Source organism: Pan troglodytes, chromosome 23 (genome assembly GCF_028858775.2).
Source record: "Pan troglodytes isolate AG18354 chromosome 23, NHGRI_mPanTro3-v2.0_pri, whole genome shotgun sequence".
NCBI lineage: Eukaryota > Metazoa > Chordata > Mammalia > Primates > Hominidae > Pan > Pan troglodytes.
Window position 1 is genome coordinate 32298889 of NC_086016.1, and position 27691 is coordinate 32326579.

Below are 27691 nucleotides of genomic sequence, written 5' to 3' on the forward strand. Positions count from 1 at the left end.
AGTTGTTTCTTCATCCATCCTCCCTACCATGTTCCTACCTCCTACTCCCTCAACTTCTATTTCCCATCTTGGTCACTGGCATTACCAGAAACTTGGGTAATTTTTGTCATGTTTTACTCCTTTCTTTCCTTTACTATACCTGTGCTTATTCCAATTAATGATCAAGTCATGGTAGGGCTCAGGTTCAGGCACTCATTCTGTCTCTCCTGAGCCCTCTATCCTTTTAATGTTTTCCCTCTAACTTCACTGCGGCTTTTGGTCTTGCTCAGATCATTCATTTTCTGAAGTAGCCTCATTGCTTCTCATCTTACTCCTCTCCAATCCACCCTTCACACTGCTGCCATAGGGATCTTTCTAAAACAGACCTACTCTTGGAACCCTTCAGGGCTCTCCATTACAGACTCTCATTACAAAGTCCAAACTTTAAAGAATGACATTGTCTGACCCAGCCCACCACTCCCACACCCTTCCTGTTAGCCCCATTGAACTATACCCAATTCCCCAGAGGTATCCTGCTTTATATCCCTGTACCTGTGCTCCTTCTGTCTAAAATGTGTTATCTGCAACCCCATTTCCTAATGCTGTTTGCCTGGTGAATGTCTGCTCATCTTGCATTACTTAGTTCAAGCTTCATATCCCTTTTGAAGCCTTGCCAGGCCTCCCCAGAAAGAACTGATAAGATCTTTTTGGAACCCCTGCTGTACCCTATATATGACTCTGTCATTTCCTCTGTAACCTGTTTGTTTCCCCGTACCAGGCCTTCTTTGAGGACATGAAGTGTCTTGATCAGCTTTGTATCTTTAGTGTTTAACACAATGTCTGGCACAGAGAAGGTGCTCAAAAAAACATTTATCAAATAAATGAATTAATTATAAAACTTTTAAAGTTACATGATGCCTTAGAGAAGGGAGTAAGGAAGAACTTATGTAACAACTTTTGGAGATAAATGGACATATCTGATTATGAGCCTAAGAAGAATACACATTTACCTCCTAAGTAGAGATAGTCATGGTCCAGAACTCTGGTCACAAACTACAGAAGATAAAGAAATTAATTGAATGGGCAAACCCCTCATAAGTCCCAGTAAAACATGAGACATTTCCCAATGCGCTCTTGATGTGATTTCCTCCATCCTTAGATCCAGTTCACATAGTCAACACCTGGTGAACATCTTCATTTGGATATCTCACATCTAATTCGGAATCTTAAAAACAGAGTCAATTATTTCTCCATCTATCTTCCCCACCATTTTCCCACCTCTCACTCCCTCAACTTCTTCTATTTCCAATCTTGGTCAATGGCATTACCACAAACTTGGATAATTTTTGTCATGTTTTACTCCTTTCTTTCCTTTACTGTACCAACATATCAAGAAAGCTTACAGCTCCACTGGTGTTGGACATAAGTATTCTCTCAAAGCATTTGCTTTCTTACTGCTTATTCATCACAATGTTAACATAAACTTCATTTATGTTAATAGCATTTATTTTATAATTACTGTTGATCTACCTTTAATTGTGCCAAAAATATAAATGTTAAGGGAATCAAAACTAACATCAGTGGTATAACTTACTTTTAGGGACATAGATCCTTTGAACCATAGAAATCTTTGATCTGGAAACTGCCAAATCCAAAGATTCTAGACATAAACTTAACTACAAATTTATACTGGTGAGGACTGGTTTTCTCAAGAGAAAACATTTTGCCAGATCTGACTTGAAAAATAATTTTGAAGTGAGCAAAATTCACTACACTCACCCCAGGCACAAAACTCACTGTATTTCCTGGCTGCCTGGGGCTGCCCTCTCCCATGGTTCCCCATGCAGGTCTACCTCCTCATGCAAAACAAGTACCGTGCCCTGAACTGCCCTTCCTGTGTCACAACATATCTGTCTTTTTTCCAAAGCCTGTGAGGCTCTGCTTTTAGTAGGCTGACACTTGGAGACCACTTGGTAAATTCACTTACACTAACATAATATTAAGTAAAAATTCCAGGGGAATTTACGTTTTTAACAGGAGTATGTTGGATGCATAATACCTAACCATAAGAGCTAATCTAATAAAGGGACATTTCCTACCATCTCATATATTTTCCATGTCTTTTCATGTTTCATTGTCTTTAAACATATTGAACTTTCTGCCTAGAATAACCTCCCCCTGCTCCCACCACCATTTCCAGTCTGGTGAACTGCTGCTCTTCCTTCAATACCCAGCTCAATGTCTCTCTTCTAAGGAGCCTTCTCTAAATTCCCCAGCCTGAGTTGGTCCCTCCCTCTGGACTTCTATAAAACTTTGTGTACTTGTCTCAATTTCTTTAATCTTTTATTCACTCTTCAAATGACTTCAAGGTGACTTCTACCCTCACCAATCCAATGCACTAAGTAAACCCCATGTGGTGAAATCAAGTGGACATATTTGAGTCCTCATCTTCCTTGCCCTCTCAGCAACACCTGACACTATTGACCACCACCTTTTAATTTCTCCACTCCCTCTTCTTAAAACCCCCTTCCCCTGACTTTCTCGACATGACAGTCTGCTAGTCTTCTTTTATCTCTCTCTTTCTCAGTCTACTTTGTTGGCTCATCCTCTAACTAATCTCTAAATGTTAGATTTCTTTAGGCTATGTCCTGATCCTTTTCCCTTCCCACACTCTGATCTTTCAATAAGCAAACTCTTCCACACCCATGGCATTAGTTATCCTCCGTATGCTTATGACTTTCAAATTTACATCTCCAACCCAGACCTCTTTCCTGAATTTCAGACTTCCACAGATAGCCACCGATTCAGCATGTCCACACGAAGGTTTTGTAGGCACTCCAAATTCAGCAGGTTCAAAACTCCCATTGTTCTCGACCTGAGAGAACAGCACCTCCATCCATGCAGTTAGCCAAACTAGAAACTGGGAAGTTATTATTGACCCATCTATCTCTCTCTTACCATGGTATCCAATTGGCCATCCTCCTGACTCTACCTGCCAAATATATCTCTCAATTTTAACTTCTCTCCATCTCCACTGCCATGCAAGTTATCACCTGTCTACCACTATAACAGACTCATCACTTGTATCTGCTTGATGTCTCCAATACATTTCTACACTGCAGGCAGAGTGCTCTTTGAAAATTCATTCATCAAAAAGTATTTATTGAACCTTTACTATGTCAAGGCACTTGCTAGATAGTGATACAAATGTAACCAAGACATGCATGTTCCTAATCTCCTAGAACTCTATACAGTTCTGTGATTGGGAGACCTAACTTATGTGGGATGGAGAGAATTTCTCTGAGGAAATAATTTTTTTAATCTGGGATCTGAAGAATGAGTAGGAATCAACTAGGCAAAAAGGGAAGGCAATGGAGGGGAAAGAACATTTTAGGCAGAAGGAACATCATGTGCAAAGGTTTAGAATCAAGAGGAAGCAAGGTATGAGAAGCAAGATATGAGGCTAGGCACAGCCAGGGCCTGAGGAGTCATAACTCTAACTGGGAAATACTCAGGAGGTCTAGTAGCTCCTCAAACAGCCTGCCAAATTAGATTAGTGAGTGGAGGTGTGAGCATTTTTCTGAGGAGAGAGTGCATAGCTTTCATCAGGGTCTGTGACACTTTCCCTCCCCTGAAAATGTAAAGAACTATGTCTGGGGTATGAAAGACCATTTTTGGACTTTGTCCTAAAAGCAATGGATGAATTGGAAAATATGAAGCCAAAAAGTAACATGGCCAGATTGTAAAATTCATGGGGCAGGAATTTTTTATCTCTTTTGTTCACTGATAGGTCCCAAACACCTAGAAGAGTGCCATGCACATAGCTGACACTCAATAAATAACTGCTGAATGAATTGCCGAATGTCTATTTTGGCATTACATTGTATTGCATTATACTGTAATTGTGTACTTAATGTCTCTCCTTTACAAGGCTCAATTCTGGGAAACCAACTATGTCTCATTGATCTTTGTATTACTAGAGATATGTTTTTAGTGCCCAGCTCATGGCCTGGCTTAAAATCAGTTTCATTTATGTGTTCATTCATTCAGCCAATAATTAAAGAGCATCTACCAGATGGCAGGAACTGAGAATACAAAGATGATGAAAATATTGGGGCTGGGCACAGTGGCTCATGCCTGTAATCCCAGCACTTTGGGAGGCCAACGCATGTGGATCACCTGAGGTCAGGAGTTTGAGACTAGCCTGGCCAATATGGTAAAACCCTGTCTCTACTAAAAATACAAAAATTAGCTGGGCGTGGTGGCGGGTACCTGTAATCCCAGCGTGGAGGCTGAGGCATGAGAATTGCTTGAACCTGGGAGATGGAGGTTGCAGTGAGCCGAGGTTGCACCACTGTACTCTAGCCTGGGCGACAGAATGAGACTCCGTTTCAAAAAAAAAAAAAAATGGCCCAAACCTCAAGGAGTTTACACTGTGGATGGGAAGACTAGTAAGTAGGCCTGATAATACTGCATAGTAAATCCTACAAAAGGGGTAAGAACAGAACACAGCTGTAGGGGTGTCAGGGAAGCCCAGCAGGCAGAAGAAACTATGGAACTGCCCCTGAACCAAATGAAGAAGAGAGGAGCAAAGCGTGGGAGTGGGCATTAAAGGTAAAGTCCAGAGTAGGGCAAGCAGGGCCCATTAGAACTGCAAGTGGTTAAGTGTGGGGGAAGATGGAGCTGCAGAAATAGGCCAAGGCCATAAAGCACCTAGACTTTATTCTGAGGTCCATGGGAAGTTACTAATGGATGACTGATGAAGCAGAAGAGCGATGTGTCAGATCTGCATATGAGACTACTTGTGCTCCAGAGTTGACAATGGATTGGAGAGGCAGTCATAGTGGCAGTAGGGACCAGTGATTGGGAGAGATGATGTTTGCCTGCACTAAAGAAGTAATGGGAATAGAGGACAATGGATGGATTTGAGAGCTATTAAGGAGGTAGGATCAAAAGGAATTAGTGATTAATTAGATGCTAGCATGAGAATGATGGAGTAGTCATGGATGATTCTCTGATTTTTAACTTGGACACCTTGGGTGAGTGAGAACGAAGATTGGGAACAGGCTTAGAGAAGCAGATGATGAATTCCAATTTGGGCAGACTGCACTTGAGTTTTCTTTGGAATACCCATGTGGAGACTTTTAGTCGGCAGTTGGATATACACATGGATCTGAAGTTCAGAAGGAAGATCTAGGCTGTAAACATAAATGTGGGGGTCTTTGCTTATGAATGGTAATTGATTCCTAGAAGTGGATGAGATCACTCAGGGAGGGTGTGGAGAATAAGGAGAAAGACAGCCAAAGACAGAACTTTAGGAGAACATTCAAGTAACAAGCATTTTTAAAGGGAGTGAATAAAGGGATAAGTGATTAAAAAGAGTCATTTAGAAGAAGGGATCCCTTCTAGAGCTTCCCAAATACTGCTACCAAATCAGCTGGCTATCCTATTTGTGCTTAAGGCAAAGCCTACTTTTTGGCTCCCCAAATGGAGAATGTGTTACTAAACCAAAGATGGAAAGTAGGGCAACATCATATACAGAAAGCATATCTTCAGGGCTTTTTTCAGATACATATGTGGATACTCTACTCCTGAGGCTCTATTGGTAAACAGATCATAGTAGCGTCTTGTTAGTCTGCATCAAGAAACACTTAATAATTAAAAAGAAACACTTTAAAAAGCTGTATGTTTAAAATATAATATGAAAAGTATTAGAAGTCATTTGATGATCATCTGATGTTCAGATCAACCAGATAATCTTTCTAGCCTGCCTGATGACTGGCCTTTTGCTTGGCTTGTTGGCTTTGGCGTCAAGTGTACAAACTCAGCCAGTTGGAATACACCTGAAAAATGTTTCTCAAATGTTCCTTTGTGTGGATAAATTTGTTGGTTTATATAGTGTGTATATGTTATTTGTCTATGTTAAGAAGTGTCCCCTGGCTGATAACATACTTGTTTTTCAGCCCACGAATTTTCTATGAACCATTGAGAGTTCCCAGGCCTCACTATTACCTTGAGATATTGAAGATATTTTGACTTACTGCAATAAAATTACAGTTCTGCAACTTGTAATTAAACTTTGGATTTATTTGAACAATGAAAGAAAAAAGAGAACAAAACTATTAAACCATCAGGTCAACTGGTCAGTTGAGAATTCGTACACTCATCTTCTCTTCTTTCATGTGTACCCAGATTTGATAGAAGTGAGGATAGTTTGGTTTGAATGGAAAGCATGGCCAAGCAACAAGCTAACTTTTACCAGATACTTTTTTCCTACGGTCAAACCATAACAAATTCATCTCCTAGATAACAACTTGGTTTTTGTGCTTTGACCTTTTATGTTGCTATTTCCTTTCCTTTAGAGCAGCCCATTTCAAATTTTTACATGTAAGTAAACGAGTTATTTGAGGGGCTGCTCTATATCTTTTCTCAGAGTTTTGTATAGCTACTGTCTTAGTATAAGCCAAAGGGAATTTGTGGTTCCTGAGATCAGAAATTCAACTGCTTTCTAAAACTGAAGGATGAATTAGTACTTAAGTTAGCCATTTTGATACACAATCTTTGTTCCTAAATGACACTTAAATGTTTTATTTGCACTTCCACTATTTTGTTATAATAACATATCAATAATAATAACATGCCTCTCCTACGAAGGACAAAAAGGATAATTTTAGAAACTCTACTATATATTCTCACAAGTCTTGCTTTAAATATATATATTATATATAATATTATAGAATATATATAATATATATAATAATATATTATATATAATATAATATATATAATAATATATTATATATAATATAATATATAATAATATATTATATATAATATAATATATATAATAATATATTATATATAATATAATATATGATAATATATTATATATAATATAATATATATAATAATATATTATATATAATATAATATATATAATATAATATAATATATATATATCTTATTCCATTTTCCTTCCAAAGAAAAAACATAGGACATGGAAAAACCTTTCCTCCCATCTAGTGGCTGGAAAATATATAAATGTCCTCTATCTGTTTTTTGGAATTCCAGGCATTAGGGATTGTTTGGCAGATTATAATATATCTAATTGTTCACCCAGTTAAGCAAAAATAAGTTCTAAAATCTTCACCAAAGCCAAACTCAATGGCAAAATATATATCTATAATGATTCACTAACCAACTTCCCTTTCATCAATAACATACTCCTCAGTAGAAAGGTTATGGTTCTTCTGAATTCATTATTCTGAACATACGATAGAAAACACAAGGCAGTATGTCTCTGCTACCTGAAATTGGGACTTAAATTACATTTGCCTCTAAAGCAGTCAGTGCCCCAGATCTCTCCTAAACCTTAATTGCTTCTTGTTGGCCCCACAACTTAACAAGCCTTCTCTCAAGAGTTGGATGTGTTGAATTCACTAGAGAGAGCCAAGAAACTGTCTCAGAAACTGGCTGCCTCCAAGGGACCTCAGCTCCTGAAACTTGGAATACCAGACTCTGATACTGGCAGCAGGGCCTCTGTGCAGGGCCAAACCAGCCCACAGGAAAGCAGGTTTGGATCCGTTATGCAGCTTGAGGGATTAATGCTTGGTCTACCTGTCTTATATATGTCTTGTGCAGATGTCAAAATCTCTGCTGAATTGTGCCTCTCTCTGGTGATTCTCACAGATTCAAAGAATGAATTTTGTGTGCAGTCAGCAAAGTTCTGAGTGCTCCAGGAAGAAGAGGAAGGTCAGTGAACCAGTGAAGGTCTTCATCCCTAACAGAAAATGAAAGCTAAATATTCCTTCTACATTTATTTTAAAATAAGTTTATTTTGTAAAAACATGCATAAACTGTCTTAGCAGGAAAGTACATTCCTGTTACCAAAACCTTTTTCTAAATTTTTTGCTCAATTTTTTTTGTCAGTTGCTAAGTGCTAAATTACTGGCCAGGTAGGACGCGAGTCCACTTTGCCATAAGGAAAGCGGTTCAATAGGGCTGCCTCTGGATAGCATTACTTCAAAGCTGGGTTAGAGATGAGGCACCTTTTATATTATATTTGTAAAAGAACCACAGCAGCTATTTTGGAAAGAAGCTGTTGTTCTCAAAGGAAAGAAGGATTTTTTTGCATAATTAAACTCTTCAGCTATTTAGACTACTGTGAAATGTTTTGACTTGTTGTAACCTGTATACTGGAATCCCTCTCTAGCTGTATTAAAAATTCCCACAGAGTTGCATAGGATATGTGGAGGTGCTTATCCAGGTGTGATTTATGTGTTAACCTCAGTCACGAGGTTGATCAGCTAATTGTGGGACCAAAATGTGCCCTGCCTCAACTCTGGCCCCAGGCCCTGTTCTGTTATCCAATCCGAAACACGGAACATGCTGCAATTCAGGAGTCTGGCTCTCTTCTTAAGACCTATATTAAATATTTCCCAAGAAGCACTTCAGTTTATCAGTCTGTAACCTGCAAATGATGCTATTAGTTCCCTCCTTATTCTGGAAGAATTTGGATAGACTTAATTGATGATTAGTATGAGATGAACAATAGATGACTTAAAGTGTTATTTCTATTATTTATATAACATGAGATTTAGTAACTTATAAAATGAGGTTTAGTAATTTAATTTAAATGGATAGGACCAATAAGTTAAATATTAAGTGTGTGACTTATGGTTAAATAAAATGAAAATACAAGACTTTTTTTTTTGCTTATCTTTTTTCACACAGAAAGGAAAAGTTTCTTTGCTAACATCAGTATCTCTCCAAATGTAAAGTGTAGTGAAAACATCAATAATTGGAGTGCTTGTTAAAATATGGATTACTAGGCCTGCCTCATTTCTACTAAATCAAACTCTCAGGTTCAGGCACTGTGGAAAACTCTCCAGATTCTAACACACACACACACACACACACACACAAAATGGAGAACCAATGACCTCTGACCCAGACTAAAGTGAATCTCTGTAGGAAAATCCCAGGGAGCCTGCCTGTTCAGCACTGCCCCTTGCCAGACTCTCAGCCATTCTTGACTATCTAGGGCAGCCTACCAAACTGGGGTCTTAAATTGGGCTATAGCACTGGGGCCTGCAGGCAAGGAGGAGCATTTCCCCTTCTTTTAGCATATTAAGTGGACTCATGAAAGCCTGCTCTGCCACTGAAAGAAGGAGGGGAAAGGTATTGGACTTATATCCTTGATAGAATTGTAGACTGAGTCACTATAATTTCTTTGAAGAGAATCACATAAAGAGATTAGCTGTCTAGTAGAGGAATTAGGTTTGTGTCTCTTCAGAGAGAAGGTCTAAGAGCAAATCAGTAAAGGCTATAGGAGATCAATTTATAAGGAGGAGCTTTTTTTTTTTTTTTTTTTTCCAACATAATCTCAGCTCACTGCAACATTGACCTCCCAGGCTCAAGTGATCCTCCCACCTCAACCTCCGGACTGGCTGGGACTACAAGCATGTGCCACCATGCCTGGCTAATTTTTGTGTCTTTTGTAGAGATGGGGGTTCGCCATGTTGCCCAGGCTGGTCTCGAACTCCTGACTTCAAGTAACCCAGCCACCTCAGCCTCCCAAAGTGCTAGGATTACAGGCATGAGCCACCACACCCAGCCCAGGAGGAGCTTTTTAACTCTACAATTGTCAGTTGTCAAAATTTTGAGATGGGCTACCTTGTGAGTTAGTGAACTTGTCTTCACTGCAGGTATTTGAACACAGAGGAGCTTCACAAAAACTCTATAAAGACTCTCAAAGCAAATTAGCACTACTGAGTAATTAGTTAATCTGGATTTCAAAAGGAACTATTTTGCTTCAAGGGGAATTGAGCTCATAATCTGTATTTGTGATAGTCATAAACTTAGCCTAAGGCTGACAGATCCTTTAAGTCAAAGTCTCAAATCTGAATCTATCTAGAAAATTTCTATAGTGATTTTATTATCTCTAATTAACACCTCTTTCCCCATCTGAACAGTCTATCACTGCCAGTAGGTGGACTGTGTGTTTCTGAGGCAGTGTGTATGTGAGACAACAGAGAAGTTTCTGGGCCTGTGCCCTTGGCTGGGCACACACGGAAGGAGATCTGTTACCAAGGGAATCTGAGAACTGTGAAAATGTGAACTATCTGATTTTACACAGCAGAGCTCAAATATGCAACCAGCTATCAATATTGGAGTGTATTCAGTTCTATCTACTGAATGATTTATTAGAAGGAAAGAAATCTTTTCTCTATTCATTTTGGTTCTTAATTGTAATGGGATGAATAAACACAAGTGCATCAAGGAGCTGACACTTTAGTGAAAAGAATGAAAACAGGCCCCATGCTGGGATGCCTGAGCTGTTCTAGACCAGCCATTCCCTCACTCTGACTGTGCTTGGTTCATCAGTGTGATCACAAAGATTAGATGATGATAGTTGGAAACTGAGACATTATTAAATAAAAAATTATGTAGGGGAAATTTGAATTTGGCTGTTTGGGGTTTTTCTGTCTTTACAGAAATTTGGTCTAGCTGGAAAGACATGGGTTAGGTTCATGATTGCCGCCAGCCTTTGAAGCCAGGCACCGAAACCACACCTTCATTTCCCCTCTTGCAGGTCCCTCTGCTGTCTGGGTCCTTTCATTCTCCAGCTCACCTCTTCCAGGAAGAGGCTGGAAATGTTCATCAGTATCAAAGTTGCATTCACATGAGTTCAGAGTTGTGTGTGTGTTCTTAAAATTCCACTAACCATTAGCGCCAACTTTAATGTATCTTAAAATTGTCAATTTATGGTTTCAAACCCAACAGTATTGGATATTTAGGGACTTCCACAAAATATTATAATAAAGTAATTCTCAGTTATAATCATCATCATTTAGAAAGAGGTCCCAAATAATAAAATGAAACTGAACACACTATGCATGTAAGAGTTAAGTCAAGGTCCGCTACAATGTAGGATTCTAGATTCTGTACAAGCGAGAAAATGCCTAAATGTATCCCCTTTAGACATTTTTAGTTTGTTTAAAGGAAAAAAAGGTAATATTTTCAGTGTGACTGTGTGATTTGTGTACTGAGGTCATGGCTGAGACTTGATACATAATTTCCAGTTTTGATAGAGAAGGAGGACACCCTTGTCTTAGTTAAAAAGAAAAAAGCTTTTATTAATGGGCCCTTGGGTTATCCATTGGTAAAGTCAAATTCCTATTTAGAAATGGCAAGACTTGAGGTCCTAAGGAGCTAATCTGCTCATATAATATCCCCTTGGGTGCACAATATCTCTGCAATTAGAGTTTTGCTGTCTGGGAGGAGCAAACTCAGTCTTACAGTAGGTGGTGGCTCACAGGTACCACTGGCTATGTGTAAACTATTCCTTTGCAACCTGGCTGGAAGTTGCACATGAGATTTGCTCAATAGACGATGTTGAGAAAGGGATTGGCCAGCGTTTCTGGTAATAGGCTGATTTACTCAGCTTCAGGGCTTTTTCCTGTGTTATAATTCCATCATGTTATCCCAGAGCCTTTAGTAGTAAAGTAGTAAAGTCTCATTAAACTTTTATTTTATTTTATTTTGAGATGGTCTCACTCTGTCACCCAGGCTGGAGTATAGTGGTGCAATCATGGCTCACTACAGCCTTGACCTCCCAGGTTCAAGTGATCCTCCCACCTCAGCCTCCCAAGTAGCTAGAACTACAGGTACATGCCACCATGCCCAGATAATTTTTGTATTTTTTAGTAGAGATGAGGTTTTGCCATGTTGCCCAGGCTGGTCTCAAACTCCTGGGCTCAAACAATTTGCCCGCCTCAGCCTCCCAGAGTGCTGGGATTACAGATGTGAGCCAGCATGCCCAGGCTCATTAAACATTTTAGTCTGGACTTACCTGTGCCATGAGGTTCAGCAGTGCATGGGTTTTTCCATGGCAGGAGTGGAGAGGCAGGCTGCTTGAGATAGGCAGAAACATCTATGGGGCACTAGTGGAGCATTCCTTGGGGTCTCAGACACTTAGAAACCTGGTATAAGAGTGGATTTTAAGGGGTTGTTGTTTGGGTATTTCAGGACTCCTGAAGGCTGGTGAAGTCTGGAGCATCTAGGTTCCATATGGGTAATTACTAATTGGCTCTAGGGTAAGCAAGCAAAGTTAGTTTTTCATCTTCCTTTTAGCAAGGTAGTGAAGAAAAAGCCTAGGCTGCTAGATTCAAAACCTCTCATTTTCTAGATAAGATATTTCATCTCTCTAGCCCCCAGTTTATTCGATCTATAAAATCTGAATAATAATTACACCTATTTCATACTTTTGTGAGATTTAAGCAAGCGGATTCAAGTAAACTGCCCTGCACACATATAGTCACTACTCAACAGATGTTCATCGTGATGGCTGCTTTTTAACTCTTAGCGTGTCCACTTTGTCTCCAGGAACTTAGGATTCCTTCTTTCTTCCCCTTCCCTTCCCTTCCTTTCCCTTCCCTTCCCTTTTTCTCTTCCCTTCTTCCCTTCCTCCCTTCCTTTCCTCCCTTCCCTTCTTCCCTTCTCTTCCCTTCTTCCCTTCCCTTCTTCCCTTCCCTTTCCCTTTCCCTTCCTTCCCTTTCCCTTTACCTTCCTTCCCTTTCCCTTTCCCTTTCCCTTCCCTCTCCTCTCCTCTCCTCTTCTCTCCTCTCCTCCCCTCTCCTCCCCTAACCTACCCTACCCTACCCTACCCTCCCTCCCTCCCTCTCTTCTCTTCTGTTTTTGACAAGGTTTCATTCTATCACCCAGGCTGGAGTGCAGTGGAGCCTCAACTTCCCAGGCTCAAGCAATTCTCCCACCTCAGCCTCCTCCTAAGTAGCTGGGACTACACACATGTGCTACTATGCTTGGCTAATTTTTGTGTTTTTTGTAGAGATGGGGTTTTGCCACGTTGCCCAGGCTGGTCTTGAACTCCTGGGCTCAAGCTATCTGCCCACCAAAAGTGCTGGGATTACAGGTGTGAGCCACTGCACCTGGCCTCAGGAGTTTGGATTTCTATGCTGCTTTTTGCCTACCCAGAGCTCCTACATCAACAGCCTGTCCAAGCCTGGGGCCAGCACTTGAACCATGCTTCCAATTGCCTCTGTTCTCAGAACCCTCCCCACTCCTTTCCCTAAATCGAAACTCCCTTTCCATCAAGATAGTTCAATGGGAGAGAAGCATCAGACGAAGCTTAATATGCTGCCCTCCCACATTTGCATTTTAAAACAGAAGCTTGTTCATTAGAAAAATGAATCTCACCTAGGGATTGTGATATGAGAACAGACTGAATAAACAAGGAAGAAGAAAGTTTAAAGGGAACTTTGTAGCTGTCTTTAAATTTATGAAAGTCTGTCATAAAATGCAGGTAACCACAGACACATTCTGTGTTGTTCCAAAGCGTAGAACATAGCCAATGGGAGGACATCCCAGGAATGCGGATTTGGCCTCAACCTATTAAAGAATTTTCCCCCCATGCTCTAGCAAATTGCCTGGCACATGGAAGGCAATCAACATTTGACTGTTTTTGATAGCAATGAAAACTGTCAGATGGTGACTGCTTCTGGCTGTAATGAGTTCCTTATCACCGGAAGTGTTCAAGACTAGTTGTGCAAGATGTTGTCCATTAGGATAAGAATTGAACCAACTGAATACTGTAGTCTCTTCTAGCTATAAAACTCAGTGACACTTCTATAAATAGTTGAATTTCAACGGAGATTTTAGAGCAAAGGAACATTTTATCAATCCTTTTTCCAAAAGGCAGGAAAGTGGTTAAAACTGAGGGTTCTGGAGTTAGACATTATCTGGGTTCAAACCCTGGTCACCCTACTTACTAGCTGTATGACTCTGTTTGACAATTTTAATGTTTTACTTGCTATCTCTGTACATCAGCTTCCTTATCTGTGAAATGGGGGCAATAGTAGTGTCTTTCTCACAGAGCTATTGTGAGAGCTCAATGAGTTAATACAGGAAAAGCACTTAGAAGAATAGCTGGCACATAGAAAGTTAATGTTCAATAAACATTAGTTATGAGGTATCATCTGATACCCTTGCCACTACTACAACTTTTTACGTCTTTTCAGTATGTGGAGGGAGGTCCTTTGTAGCATAATTGACCCTGACCTTGTTTTTTCCTAAATCAGATGCCAGCCATGGCCACTGTGATTAACCAGTGGACTTTCTATCTCCTAAAAGCAAGCTTTAAAGCTAAACAAGCAGACAGGGCTGGTGACGTGCAGTTTATGAAGGATCTGCCAATGAAACACAATCATGGCTGTGGACACCCTAACCCTGCTATGTGCCTGACAAGTGATAGATAACCAGTAAATATTTGTTGAATGAGCTGGGTGCAGTGGTGTGTGTCTGTTGTCCCAGCTACTCAGGAGGCTGAGGCAGGAGGATTGCTTGAGCCCAAGAGTTTGAGACCAGCCTGGGTAACACAGCAAGATTCCATCTTTAAAAAATAAACAAATAAACAAAAATAAAATATGTGTTGAATGAATAGATTAACTCGGTAGGGCTTTATTATTTTTATTTATTTATTTTTGATCAGGTAATACATTCACATGATTTAAAATTCAAAAGGAACAAAAGGATATATAAAGAAAAACCTCCCTCCCACCCAGTCCCTCAGCCATCCAGTTTCCTTCCCCATAGGGAACTAACATAAACACTTTCTCATATGTCTTTCCAGAGCTATTTTAGGCATAAACAAGCAAACATACTTGCTTACGCACATTTATTTCTTTCCCTCCCTTTTAAACAAATGGCTCATATACTGTTCTAGGCATGATTATTGAAGTAGCCCCAGAAATGGGAGTGAGCATGGGTATGCCAAGGAGGAATTAAAAAAGAAAGAGCTCAGGGACAGAAAAATCAACCAGGAGACTATTGCATTAATACAGATGTAAGGCGATTAGAGCCTGGACTAGTATATTAAATGGGATAATCAGGGAAAGAATTGTTTGAATGTTTTTTAACTTACACTGAGGTAACCACTATATAGAGTATTTCTGTCACCCCAGAAGTTCCCTTGTGTCCCTTTGCTGCCAGCCCACCCTCCCCAGGCCCAGGCACCAACTCCTCTGCTTTGTCAGAGTTTTTCAGCTTTCGTGTTACAGGCCTGCATGCCCGTGGTGGGACCTCCACTCAGCAGAGTTAATCACAATACCAGTCAACATCAGTGGCACTTACTCCAGGCCAGACACTCCATTAAGCACCTACATGTGCTCATTCATTTAATCCTCTTCACCAACTGAAGCAGGTACTGCTTTTATCTCAATTTCCGATAAGATATCTAAGATACAGAGAAGTTAAATCACTTGCTGAAGGTCACACAGTTAGTACATAGCAAAGTCAGAATTTTGAACTCAGAACAATCGGCTTCCAGTGACCATATGTAAAAATAATATAAGAAAATATTCAAACCCCCACAGAAAGAGTTCATTGCTATTCAACGAGATTCAGAGGGAAGACCAATCCTTAGTAGGTTGATATAGAAGGAAGTTGTCCAGAAGCCTTCAAGTGTACTTTTAACTTGTCAGTTAAAAGAAAGCCAGTAGCCTTACTTCATAGGCATTAGCCAGTGGGCAGAATTTCACTTCATTCCCCTGCCTTCAATGTGCACAACCCCATGATGTTTTCTTCTAAGAAATTATAACATTTAGAACTATCTCTGTATGTTAAAGAATTGGTGTGGTCAGGGCATTACTGAGAATGACAAGTATCTCTGCCTATCTGTGGGTCCCAGAATATGCATGTCATTCTGAAACCACAAGGAATGCGGTTAAATCCTCTGGTCGCATCTCTCAACAAAGATTTAGCTGTTTCACTGTTGCCTCCAAAGAGCTTTTTTCCTGGACTAAGATGTTAATTCACAGTGATGTCTACTAATGGGTCTTCCATAAAGAGGAGTCTATTAAAGGAATTAATTACATTACATGTTCAGAAACTTCTCAGCATAATGAAATGACGCCCTAGCTGAAATAGTATGAGAAGGAAACCATTGAACTAAATCATAATGGAGACAAGTTTCCATAAAGTGAAATGCAATTTGCTAATATAACTGTAGACTATGAGAAACAGGACAGTGAAAATGCTAATAATGAAACTTTCACTGATGGAGTTTTATTAAATATAGATCATCTTTTTCCAAACATTTCAAGTTACTTATCATCTTCTATCTGAGGCCTAAGTTTGCCACTTATTAACATTGTCAATTAACTTTAAAATGCTATTTTAATGTTTTGGTTTTTTTTAAACAAGAGAATAGTTGTCCTCAGTCAACATAGAATAAAAGAAAATAGACTCAGGTTGCATTCGATGGCATTCAAATTCCAGAGGAGGTGGTAGAATGATCTATTCTGGAAATCTAGGTTGGTTTTGACACCGTGCTGCCTAAAGCCTGGGGAGTAGATTAGATGACTTTCTGCTCTCTTATTCCACAGTATGGTCCATTTTCACACTGCAAATCTACAGAAATGATAATAGCAGAAGAAAAAGATAACAGCAGGTTAAGTGTGGTGCTAGGGATTGTGCTGGCAACTGGCAAACCACCAATTCATTGGTTTCTAGGTAGATATGGAACAGTGGTGCAGGGCAGGGTAACATGGAATATTCATTACAGTCAAAGTCTGGATTGTAATCTTAATCTTGGTTCTCCCTTTATTTCTGGACAAGTCTCTTAGTTCTCTATTCCGCTGTTTCTTTAGTTGCAAAATGTGGATAGTGAACCTGTCTTTCCACCTAGGGTTTTTAACAACCAGGAGATAGAAGCAGTGGGTTATGACAGTCTACTCTAAATCTGGCACAGTACCTGTGATCCCTCTGCCTGGGCTCTGGGATAGTTTGGAGGAGGAATGGAGGGTTCCCTTGAGGGACCAGCCCATTCATCATCAGTGGTTCTAGAGAGATCCTGATCCCAGGAACCAGGAGAGCCTGGACCAGTTCTCTGGCCCCTCCTCCAGGCATTTGGGTTACTGTCGAGCAAAAGCGAGCTTCATCGGAACCTAGTTTGTGCTTAACTGAAACTTGGGCATTAGTCAGAAACAACTCAGCCTTCAAAATGAGGCCCACAGGGAAGCTGTTTTTATTAATGAAACTCATTTATGATTATAGTATATAAAGCAATCATTTGCATGCTATGAACTGTTTAAGAGATTATGGTGATGATACAATGTGTAGAGAGGCAGAAAAGTTACAGAGTTTACAAGACGATAAACCACCTTTCAATAACTTACTATTGTTTAGATTTCAAGTGCTTCTTAAAATGGATAAGCTAAATAAACTCTAACATAGTTCTAGCTAAAAGTCATTAGTCTAACAGTTCTGGTGGAAACTGTTAAACCAATTCTGCAACCAAAAAGATAAACAGCTAAAAACTGCCAGGTATCAGTATTATTGTAATATTCCCTTTATCAAAAACCTATAACTGAAATTTATAGGTAAGAGTTTACAGTAAGCAGCAGGTACCTGGAAACTTGTCAGTTAAGGTTTCCCTTTATAGAAGAACCTCTGCTGTAAGCTTTTCAGCCCTCTAAAGCCAGTAAAATTAAAAAAAAAAAAAAAAAAGAGCTTTCACTATTAGTTTCTAAGGAAATTATATAAAGGTCATAATACTAAGAGAAAAGCTTTAAATTGTCATTTCCAATAGGACATAAGCCTCCTAAGAAAAAAACAACCTTGTGTGTTTTTCTTGAGGGGGGGAGGCTTATATAAATAACAATCAAAAATCTTTTTCTTTCTTGATTTAATTTTAAAGGTGATAGTTAACTAAATCACTTTAAAATGACTTCCTGCTGCTCCCCCAACCTCCTCAAAATCAAGAATACAACAAATATTTGCATAGGTTTATTATTCACATTTAATCATGAATAATTCACTTTGTACAGACAGCTGGGTAAACAAGAGATTTGGAGTTTCCTTTTTCTAGAATATTTTTCTATTGGCTGAAAGGAAACAGCATCAGTGGTGATTTTATATGATTTTCAGTGCCATCTTGTTTTCTCTTCTCTGGATAGGAGACCCCTCCTCCCTCCCTCCTTCTGTCCTTTTTTTTTTTTTTTTTTTTTTCCGTTTACTTATTTCTGCCAGCTTTTGGGCTACAGCTCATCAACATAACATTTTTCATTACAAAATGAAAAAATAGCTCAATCATTCAGTTTTTTATTCTGCAAGACAACATAAAGTGTTTCTCACTTTCCACAATATTAGAGTTTTTTTAAACTGTGGGTTTGCTTTTGTGTGAAGACCCTCTTACTGATGGGAAAATATCTTTCAGAACTAATTCTGCCTCATCATTACCTCCTCCATCTTTTCCTATCAGCCATTAACAATTTCACAATTATTTGACTGTCTGCCACAGAGTTGGTTCTCATTTCCCTCTGCACCTCCCAGGCCTACGTGAGGAAGTGGAGCACGTATCACTGAACATAGGTTTACCCAAGGCTATCAACTCTTGGGCAAGGGGGGCATAATTTACCAAAGGTCAAGGATCCTTTCAGTTCTGTGAACGTCATTAATCAAATTGTGGTAGTATAACCTGTGGTTTAGGAGACAATAAGGCTTGCCATAATTCATCTACGACCAAAGAAGGGGTTGGGGGTGGGGGGGTCATCGTATATCTTTGGGAAATCCCTGCATTTTGTCATGGCCTCTGGGAAGTAAGAATTTTCGACACCCACCAAGTGTCAAGCATCCACTCTAACTACGTTAGTTGAGGACAAACATTGGCTTTGGGATGTATGTGCCCTCTATTCAGCAACACATATAATAAAATGTGAATGTCGTAGAATGGCAAGTAGCATTCTAGAGAAAATTAACCATACTTTGACTAAATTAAAAATTAATGCCTTCTTCATTTAACACTTAGGGTTTACTGTATGCTAGATGTGTTCTAACCATGTCATACATATTAACTCTTTAATTCCCATAACAACCCTTTGAGATAGGTACAATCCTTATCCCCATTTTACAGATATGGAAACTGAGGCACAGAGAAATTAAGTAATTTGCTTAATGTCACCACAGGAAGTGGTAAAGGTAGGATTTGAACCAGGCAGTCTGACTCCAAAGTCTGTGCTTTTAACCACCATGCTTTGCTATAAGTATAATACCTGCTTATGGCAAAATAAGAAAAGCACAAAGAAGAAAAAAATTACCCATAGTCCCACTCCTTACTTTAGTATATTTCCTTTGTGTGTGTGTGTGTGTGTGTGTGTGTGTGTGTGTATTTTTTTCCGTTTTTTTCAATTAACTATACTTTGTGAATATTCTCTCATAGAAGATACTGATTTGATTGAACATTCAGATCATTTTCTTAGTCTACTGTGTTAAGTACTGGCCCAGCTAAGTTTGGAAGCACTTATGATTGGTGGAATGGAGTGGGGTAGAGGACTGCTGATTTAGCAGATGCATTATTTCCCCAAGCCAAAGAGCTGCCCTGAAAATGGGCCAAATATAATTTTTTTTAAGCAACCTGAAAAAAGTGTTTCCTAGAGACATACCGTGACTTTTTCCTTCAAAGCATTTCATTTACGTTCACTTTATAAAGTTCAGTTTTCTTAGGGGCAAGGTAGCAGGGGCAGTGGGGGCGGTGTGGGGGAGCCGCTGTGAGTCTTAATGCAAAGAGAAATGTAGGCTAGTCAACAGGAAACCCAAAGTGCTTGATACAGCACAGTGACCTCTAATTGTACCTTGGCATGGCTGCTTTCTCTTTCTTTGATAGGTGTTGCAAAAATATAATAAATATAATAATATAACTTTTTAAAAAAAAACATTTTTCTGGTAAACAAAACTGTTGTTATATGCCAAGACAATAAGCATCTCTGAAGCCAAGACAGTAGTGGTCATTGCTATGGCCAGCTACAGCTTTTGGCCAAGTCACATGCCATCCTGTCAACAGCCAAAGAGGTAAACAGCATAGATATGTGCTGACCTAACCTCAAAAACTCTTGGGAGCACAAGGAAATTGGCTTGAAAAGACTCTCTCTTTTTCCTCCTTGTTAATTGAATTTCTGTCTCTAATTAAAGAGACAAAAACAGAAAACAATATTCAAAGGGGAAAGTCAAAGAATAATCCCCATCTCTGGAGAAAAAAAAAATGATTGAATCATCAGAAACATGGCTGCATTGATTCTTACTCTTTCCCTGAGCTGTTTACCCATTTTCAGGTGAGGAAGTGAAGAGGAGGGCCAAGGGCCAACTTTTTCAAAGGGCACTCTCTGGGAATTACTTTTGTATGTACATAAATTTCCACAATAAGTATCTTCTGAAGTTTTCATGCAACTGAGTTGTTCTTTCAAACTTCTTATCCAATGTTCTAACTTGAATTGTGCTACCAGAAAATCAGGTGTATCTTAATTGCTAAGTCAAAGTTGGCTTCTTTTGGAAACCAAAACTCACTAACTTGAGCCCCTAAACTCACCCCACCTCCTTATTTTTTCCTTTAAAATACCTTTTTCCCCACTTCCTACAGTCACTGGTCTTAGGTCCCCTTGTAACCATTGCAGGCAGCTGCTGTTCGAAATTTTAAAAATGAAATTTGGGCCGGGTGCGGTGGCTCATGCCTGTAATCCCAGCATTTTGGGAGGCCAAAGAGGGCAGATTGCTTGAGCCCAGAAGTTCAAGACCAGCCTGGGCAACATGGTGAAACCCTATCTCTACAAAAAATACAAAAATTAGCCTGTAGTCACAGCTACTCAGGAGGCTGATGTGGGAGGATCCCTTGAGTCCAGGAGGTCGAGGCTTCAGTGAGCTGTGATCATGCCTGAGTGACACAGCAAGAGCCTGCCTCAAAAAAAAAAAAAAAAGTTTTTTTCATTAACCCTAAAACTAAGGTCAAATCTCTTTCTGTTTCCAGTGTTTTGAAAACTAGTTCTAATTCTTTCTGTCTGAGTCTTCGCTTCTAGTCTTGGGGGAATGACAAGGCATTGGGACAGGAAACTAATAAGCCCTTCCAACCAACAGCCTATTAGCTGTTGAAGGTTACCACTTCATCCAGATTCCAAAGAAACTCCTTCAAGGAAGGATCTGGGGACCAGTGAGTACCTAGGAGCAGACTAGCAATCTTTCTGCAGAGAAGGCTTTAGTAGGTAGTAACTACAACTCACCCTAATATGTTATATTAGAGCTCACCACTTACAGAGGACTTACAAAGGGTTTCTGATGCATATAATTGCATTGAAGTTTCACCATTATCTCCTGGGGGTGGGGGATGGGTGGGTAGTGACTATTGTACATAGCCTGTGTTGGCTGCCCCATATCTCACAGTTTATGGAGGACCTGATCTGAGTGCACCTGTACCACGTACATGGCACATGTACCATGGCCTTGCTCCCTCCTTGCCCTGAGTCTTCCTCCTTCATTCCTTGCCCAGCTCAGCTATAGTGTCTTATATTTCAGTCAAAAGCTGTCTTTCTCCAAGACATACTGATCAGTTAGCTTAAGCTGTGAACGTTTGGTTTTGGTGTCCCCCTACCCAAAGAGGAGTCTTCAGGGCTCCTCTCCTGACACCCTGCTGCCTGCTGTTCCTGTGCTCTCACACCATGCCTCCCATCTCCCAGGACTCCCTGAGGCCACACCCCACCCAGGCCTGCTGTCTTGGAAAACCACTCATGACTTGAGCTTGGACCTTTTCTCCCACAATTAAACTCACTTGCCCTACGTCTCCTCTCTCTAAGTCCTACTAGGGGTCCAATTTGTGCTAAGAGACTACTAGCTGGCAATGGTATACTATTCTAATACCCCAATCCTCTCAGGACCACTTATTAGCCATGTGGGCTTGGGTGAGCAATTCAGCACCCCCTGAGATTCACCTGTGAAATGGGGATAATCATTCTTTACAAGTGAGGACCAAGTGAAATAATTTGGAATGCTATATACATATCACCTGAATTCCTTCTCGCCCCTCAACCCTCTCTTTCTCTCCTAAAGTAATTTCAGGGCACCATCTTCTCCTGCCTGGATTACTGCAGCAGCCTCCAGACCACAAAATTTTCTCTGCAGTTCAAGTACATTTCATTTACCATCTTGCAGATGGTAAGACATGTTTACAAGTCAGCTGGCTTCTGAATGTGTCTTCTGGGCATTGAATTCCCTCAACTACTTTCATCTTACAGCTTCAGCCACTACCCCTAGCACGGTTATCTCTTGCAGTTACTGGTGTAACTTTCGATGGCACTATGAAGTCCCCATTGGCACCTGTTTGTGCCTCTCGGCCAAACCCCTGCTAAGGGGGTGACAGGGGCAGCATGCTCCAGTAAGGTTGAAGCACTCTTCTCATGGAGGCTCACCCAAGAGGGAAAGAAAAGCAGAAGGAAATGAGGGAAGGAAAGGTGGAGGCTAGAAAGACACTTTGGAAACTGTGAAAGTGGCCCTGAGCTCACATGAAATGCAAGCCAGCAAAAGTGTTGAGATTGGAAACTTTAATGTGGCCCTTTTGAGAGAACAGCTGTAGCACTGCAATTTCCTAGAAATCTGGATGGACACATTTAAAGAGAGTGAAGCACTGAATGGAAATAACTAGAAAAGACGCTTCCTCCTGAGCTCTGAATGTCCTATCGTGGAGGAGTTACAAGAAAGAGCAAAGCTAATAGCCAACTGAAAACCCACATGTTGTACATTTAAGGTGATAGCTGGGAACCCAGATTCTATTTTTAGTCAAAAAAGTGGGGGGAACATGCATGAATTGCTATGAGCAAGAAAGGCCAGCAAGGAAAGAGAGAGAAACAAGGGAGGAGAGGCCAGTGCCAGCTTTCAGGACTGACATTATGGTGATTTTTCTTTCCCTGCTCTGAGAAGTTGATCTGGTGGTCCTAAGTTCCTGGCATTGGGCAATTTTCCAAAAGTTTGGGGAAGTTACTCATGAAGAAGAAGCCAACTCCAGACAGCTCGTCGGGAAATGTGGAGAGTCAGTGCCTGGGTGGTTTTCATACTAATCCAGGATTTATTAAAGCTCAGAAAGCAAGCAGCAGAGAAGGTTTTTATAATGAGACATTTTGCAAATAGAGTCATCAGCATTTTTTGATAGAAAAGAAAGTTTCTCTCTGAAACTTTCTGAAGGAGGTGGCTGGCTTGGGAGGATGGGAAGAGGAGGGGGGCTCCTTCTATGAGTGCTGTGGCAGGTGGGGGACTCCAGCAGTGGGAGACTCATTCCTTTCTCAGTCCCCTCCCCTTCAGGGTACAAAGTTTTTATTTGCAGTTGGGAGGAATTAGAGTCAATGATCTAATAGAGCTAACTTTTTCCTCTCAATATGGTATGATGTGGCATTGGTAGCTCTGCCAGATACTGATGCTACCAAGGGAACTTCAGTGCAGGTGGACTTCACGTTATTACATTGACTTATTCTTCCAAAGTTACATAGAAACTAAATTGTTTTAAATCTACACAAGTAGTTAAAGAAGCCCTACTGGAAATCTTTTGTAAATCTAAATATGCATCTGAAAGGCGAGTAAACACTTCCAAAAATATTTTGCTTGTAGCTCTGAATTTTGATTTGTGTCCTTTGCTGCCGGAACATTCAAGATGTATAAATGTTGTGGTGTAGATTAATCATCTGCCCATACCCACCTTGATTTTCCAGAATTTTATATTAAGCAGATTGGTTTCCCATCATGTAAAAAAAAAAAATCCAATAATTCTGCAGCTTCTTTGGGACTTTATAATTTTTTACTTAAAACAACAACCAAAAAATTTTGTTATTTCCAAACACACTAGAAGACCACATCCATCTAGCCCTTGAGCACAGCATTGGCCAAAGTTTGAATGAGGGGCTAGGCCCTGAGCATAAGTTGATGCTGATTGTCAGTGGTCAACTCAATGTACATACCTTCTTGGGAATGGGTTCTGTGCAAGGCACTGGCTGGGTCCGATGAAAGGAAGTCCTGAACTGTTCAGACAGCCCATCTGATGCAGCAGCAATAAGCCCTGAAGAGGAATAGGGTTAACAAATACCAACAGTTTAACGCATACCTCAGAGCAGAGAGAGAGGTCTAGCATGGTGAGGGAAAGTTTCAAGGAGGGAGTGAATTTTGAGCTGGATCTTGAGGGGAGGTCAGGGTTTGTATACATAGAGTCAGGCAGGAAGAGCATCTCCTACTAAGAGGAACAGAGGAGTGACTGCTCAGAGGTGTGAGGATTGAAGGGGGTTTGGTGATAGAAAATGGACCAGTGTGGCAGGATTTCCATAAAGGAAATCCTGGAAAAGTTTCAGAACAAATTTTGAATTAAGGGTTTGCAAACACTTATGCGAAAACAATAATTGCTAAGAGTCAAGCATGGGTGCACTAAGAACTAGTCACTTCCTGTTTTTTATAAGGTTACTAGACTGTTAAACTAGAGGATGTTGTCCAAGGGATTCTTGTGATTGGCTGGAATTTGGTCTTTTTCTAATGTAAAGTTTTATTGTTCTGTGTAAGAGTAGAACTCAACTGTGTTGAGTTCCATTATGCCACTCCTTGCAGCAAGGTATCTGACATAGGCTCTGTGACATTCTTGGTAGGGCTGTGGTCTGTGTAAGTCAACATTCATCCCCAGAGGTGATGGATCAATGGCAGGATAGAGGATGGTTTCCGTACTATAACAGGGCTTGATGTTTGGCCCATTTCATTTTTCCATCTTCATTATTGTTTGCCAATGACATAAGGAAACATACAGGCACACAGGTTACATTATCAGAGTTCCAGATAATATGAAACTGGAAGAGATAAATAAACGTATTCATTGGTATATCAAAAAAGATCTTCTGAGGCTAAAATGATAGACTGAAAAAAGCAGCTGAAATACAATAGTTATAAATGCAAAATACTGTATCTAGGGTCAAAAAATCAACTTCTCGAAAAGCAGATGGAGAAATATGTCTTAACCACACTTGATGTGAAAAGAGACCGAGGCCTTTTAGTTTACCACAATATGACCTAACAGTGTAATGCACTTGGCAAAAGAAGGCTATATTTAGTAAACATATCGTGTCACTATGTTCTTTAATTCAACAAGTCCTTATTTTGTCCCCCAATATGTGTCAGGTATGAGGTTGGGCAGTGAATACACACTGGAGACCAAGACAGAAAGAGTCCCTCCCACAAACAGCCTGCAGTTTAGTAGAGGACAAAAACAAACACCAGAAAAAGTAAACATATAAAATCATTAAACCTTGTGAAAGGGGTCTGGAGGGGCACAAATAAAAGTGGGGAAGGGTCAGAAGGGACCTGCATTTCATGAAGTGGTCAGGGCAGGCCTCTCTGAGGAAGTGGTGTTTGAGCTGAGGCCATATGAAGAGGAAGGACAGTCAGAGAGACAAAACACTCCAAGCAGGACAGTGAGTGCATAGGCCCTGAGTCTGAAAGGAACTTGATGTGTTTTTGGAACTGAAAGACCAATGAGGCTGGCCCCCACTGTGGCTGCCAATGTCCATTCTCCTGTCCTTCCATAGCGATGGGGCTTCTGACACAGGGCTACCTGGCTGTAGTATATTTCCCAGCTTCCCTTGCAGTTGAACATGGCCATGGGACTGAGTTTTCATGAGTGGAATGCTAACAAAAGATCTTCTGTGACAGCTGGGGCCCTTAAGAGGTGGGTGAACCCCCCCTACCCTTCACACTTTCCTTTTCTTGCTGGATGCATCTGAGACTTGGTAGTAACCCAGCTTATACCAGAACACCACATGGAATAGCAGATCCCCAGTCAGAAGGGGCCTTGGTCACTGAATGACTGCAGAGAATACAGCCCCTTGCCCGCTTGGATCACTGATCTCACTCATCGTCACTCAACTCTCAAGATGGTTACTTGAGAGAAAAAAGATTCTATATTCTTTAAGCCACTGAAGTATTGTCATGTCTCTTACCTAACCTAACTATTACAGAAACAAAGGAGATACTAGCGCCACCAACCAGTCCACATTTAGAGCGTTGCATTTAGTCCAAAGGTTCACGTTTTTAAAAGAGACATTGACCATCTGAAGCATGTCTAGGGAAAGGTAACAATAACAACATTTAGGAGTCTGAAAACCAAGTCAATGAAAAATCTGTTAAAGACATTACAGTTGTTTAGTCTGGAAAAGAGATTTCTCCAGGGTGACATGATAACTGTCTTCAAAAATTGAAGAAGAGGAATGAAACTGAATTGGGGTAGCTCAGTGGGACCTATGGCTGGTTGGGATTTGTGATGAAGCAGATTCTCATTCAATATAGGGAAGAAGTATCTAACAATGAGGGGTGATTAGAAAAAGGCCAGATTACTTTGAGTATCAGAGGCTTCTCCCTATCACTGCACCCAGAGAATGGCCACCCACTTATGAGATGTTGCAGGGGTGATCCAATATCACTGTGGCAATGCTAGTGAATTCTAGGATTTCATGTAGAAGAGGTGATATATAATGCAGGTGAAGCCAGGTCACAACGGGGAACTGACTGTCAGTTTGGAGTGTATCCTGGAGGCAAGTAGTATCTTGAAGGTTTCTGAGCAGAGTAGCAACATGATCAAAGCAATCTGCTAGGAACATTGCTTTGGCCAACACAGGGTGGAAAAAGTCCTGATTTTTATAGCCCGTGTTGGTCATTGGGTGCTTATATTCCCTGAACCAGTAGCAATTTAAAGAAAACCAAGAGTGGGCCGGGCACAATGGCTCACGCCTGTAATCCCAGCACTTTGGGAGGCCGAGGCGGGTGGATTATGAGGTCAGGAGATCGAGACCATCCTGGCTAACACAGTGAAACCCCATCACTACTAAAAATACAAAAAAATTAGCCGGGCATGGTGGCACGTGCCTGTAGTCCCAGCTACTCAGGAGGCTGAGGCAAGAGAATTGCTTGAACCCGGAAGGCAAAGGTTGCAGTGAGCTGAGATTGCGCCATTGCACTCCAGCCTGGGTGACAGAGTGAGACTCCGTCTCAAAAAAAAAAAAAAGGAAAACCAAGAGTAAACAACATTGATTTTCTTTACTTTATTTTTGAGATAATCCAAAAAATAGTTATGAGCTAGCATTTTTTAACAATTTATCTTCCAAGATGAATGATCCTTTCATTTCAAGGAACTCAAAGTACTTGACATCCCAGTCACATTCAGGCTTGTCTCATATCTGAACCGCTATGTCAGGGGCAAGACTGTCAAACCTCCTCTCTCAGATAAGAAGGATTCACAAAGAGGGGAAGTGAGTTGTTCAAGGTCACAGTGAGTCAATAGCAGGGCAGGCTCTTTGACTGAGGTCTCCCAACCCTCAGGCCTGCACACTGCCTTGTGCCCATGCAAAGGATACCTCAACTAGGAATGTCCCCCACATACCAGAAAAACCAACCTGAATGAACATCCTTTCTGAAGATAGAAATTATCTGAGATATTTAAGGTTCAACCAATCTCATTTTGTAGATGAGGAAACTGAGGCTTAGTGAACTCAGGCCTGGGATTCCTTGTACTACATCTTACCATCCTATCTACCCATAAAATGGTAGGCCCAGAAACAACCTACATGATTACCTGGAACCAACTAGGCTATCATCATCAGCTCCACTGTCTGGAAATATAAAGGCTCATATTGGCTTTGGCCACCAAAGAGAGGAAACATTCTGCAATCCTTAAAAACTCATGGCCGAAGGGGGTGGGGAGAACTGTTTGAGCCTTGTACTTACAAAGTCAAAAGGGAAAACATGTGTTTCACATTTGTCTTGGGATGGGAAAGAAAAACTTTTCCTTTCACTTAATCTTGGTTTAAACAAACAGAGAGACTGCCCTTTCTGTAAACTCACCGAATGTCAAATATTGTTC

General features: G+C 40.5%; 1 protein-coding gene across 11 annotated transcripts in view; it reads left to right on the forward strand.

The window, feature by feature from the left end:
- HORMAD2 (HORMA domain containing 2) overlaps positions 1–24891 on the forward strand; it is a 114014-nt gene extending 89123 nt beyond the window's left edge. For 8 of the 11 annotated variants that reach the window (XM_001138517.6, XM_063808136.1, XM_063808131.1 and 5 more), the window contains one exon: positions 7669–8682. In XM_001138517.6, coding sequence (XP_001138517.1) covers positions 7669–7773 — 105 coding nt within the window. In that variant the 3' untranslated portion in view covers positions 7774–8682. Of the gene's footprint in view, positions 1–7422; positions 7553–7668; positions 8683–21867 lie in introns of those variants that run through there. The other 3 variants (XR_010156101.1, XM_063808134.1, XM_054675811.2) reach the window with 3 other exon arrangements.
- The last annotated feature ends 2800 nt before the right edge of the window (positions 24892–27691 follow it).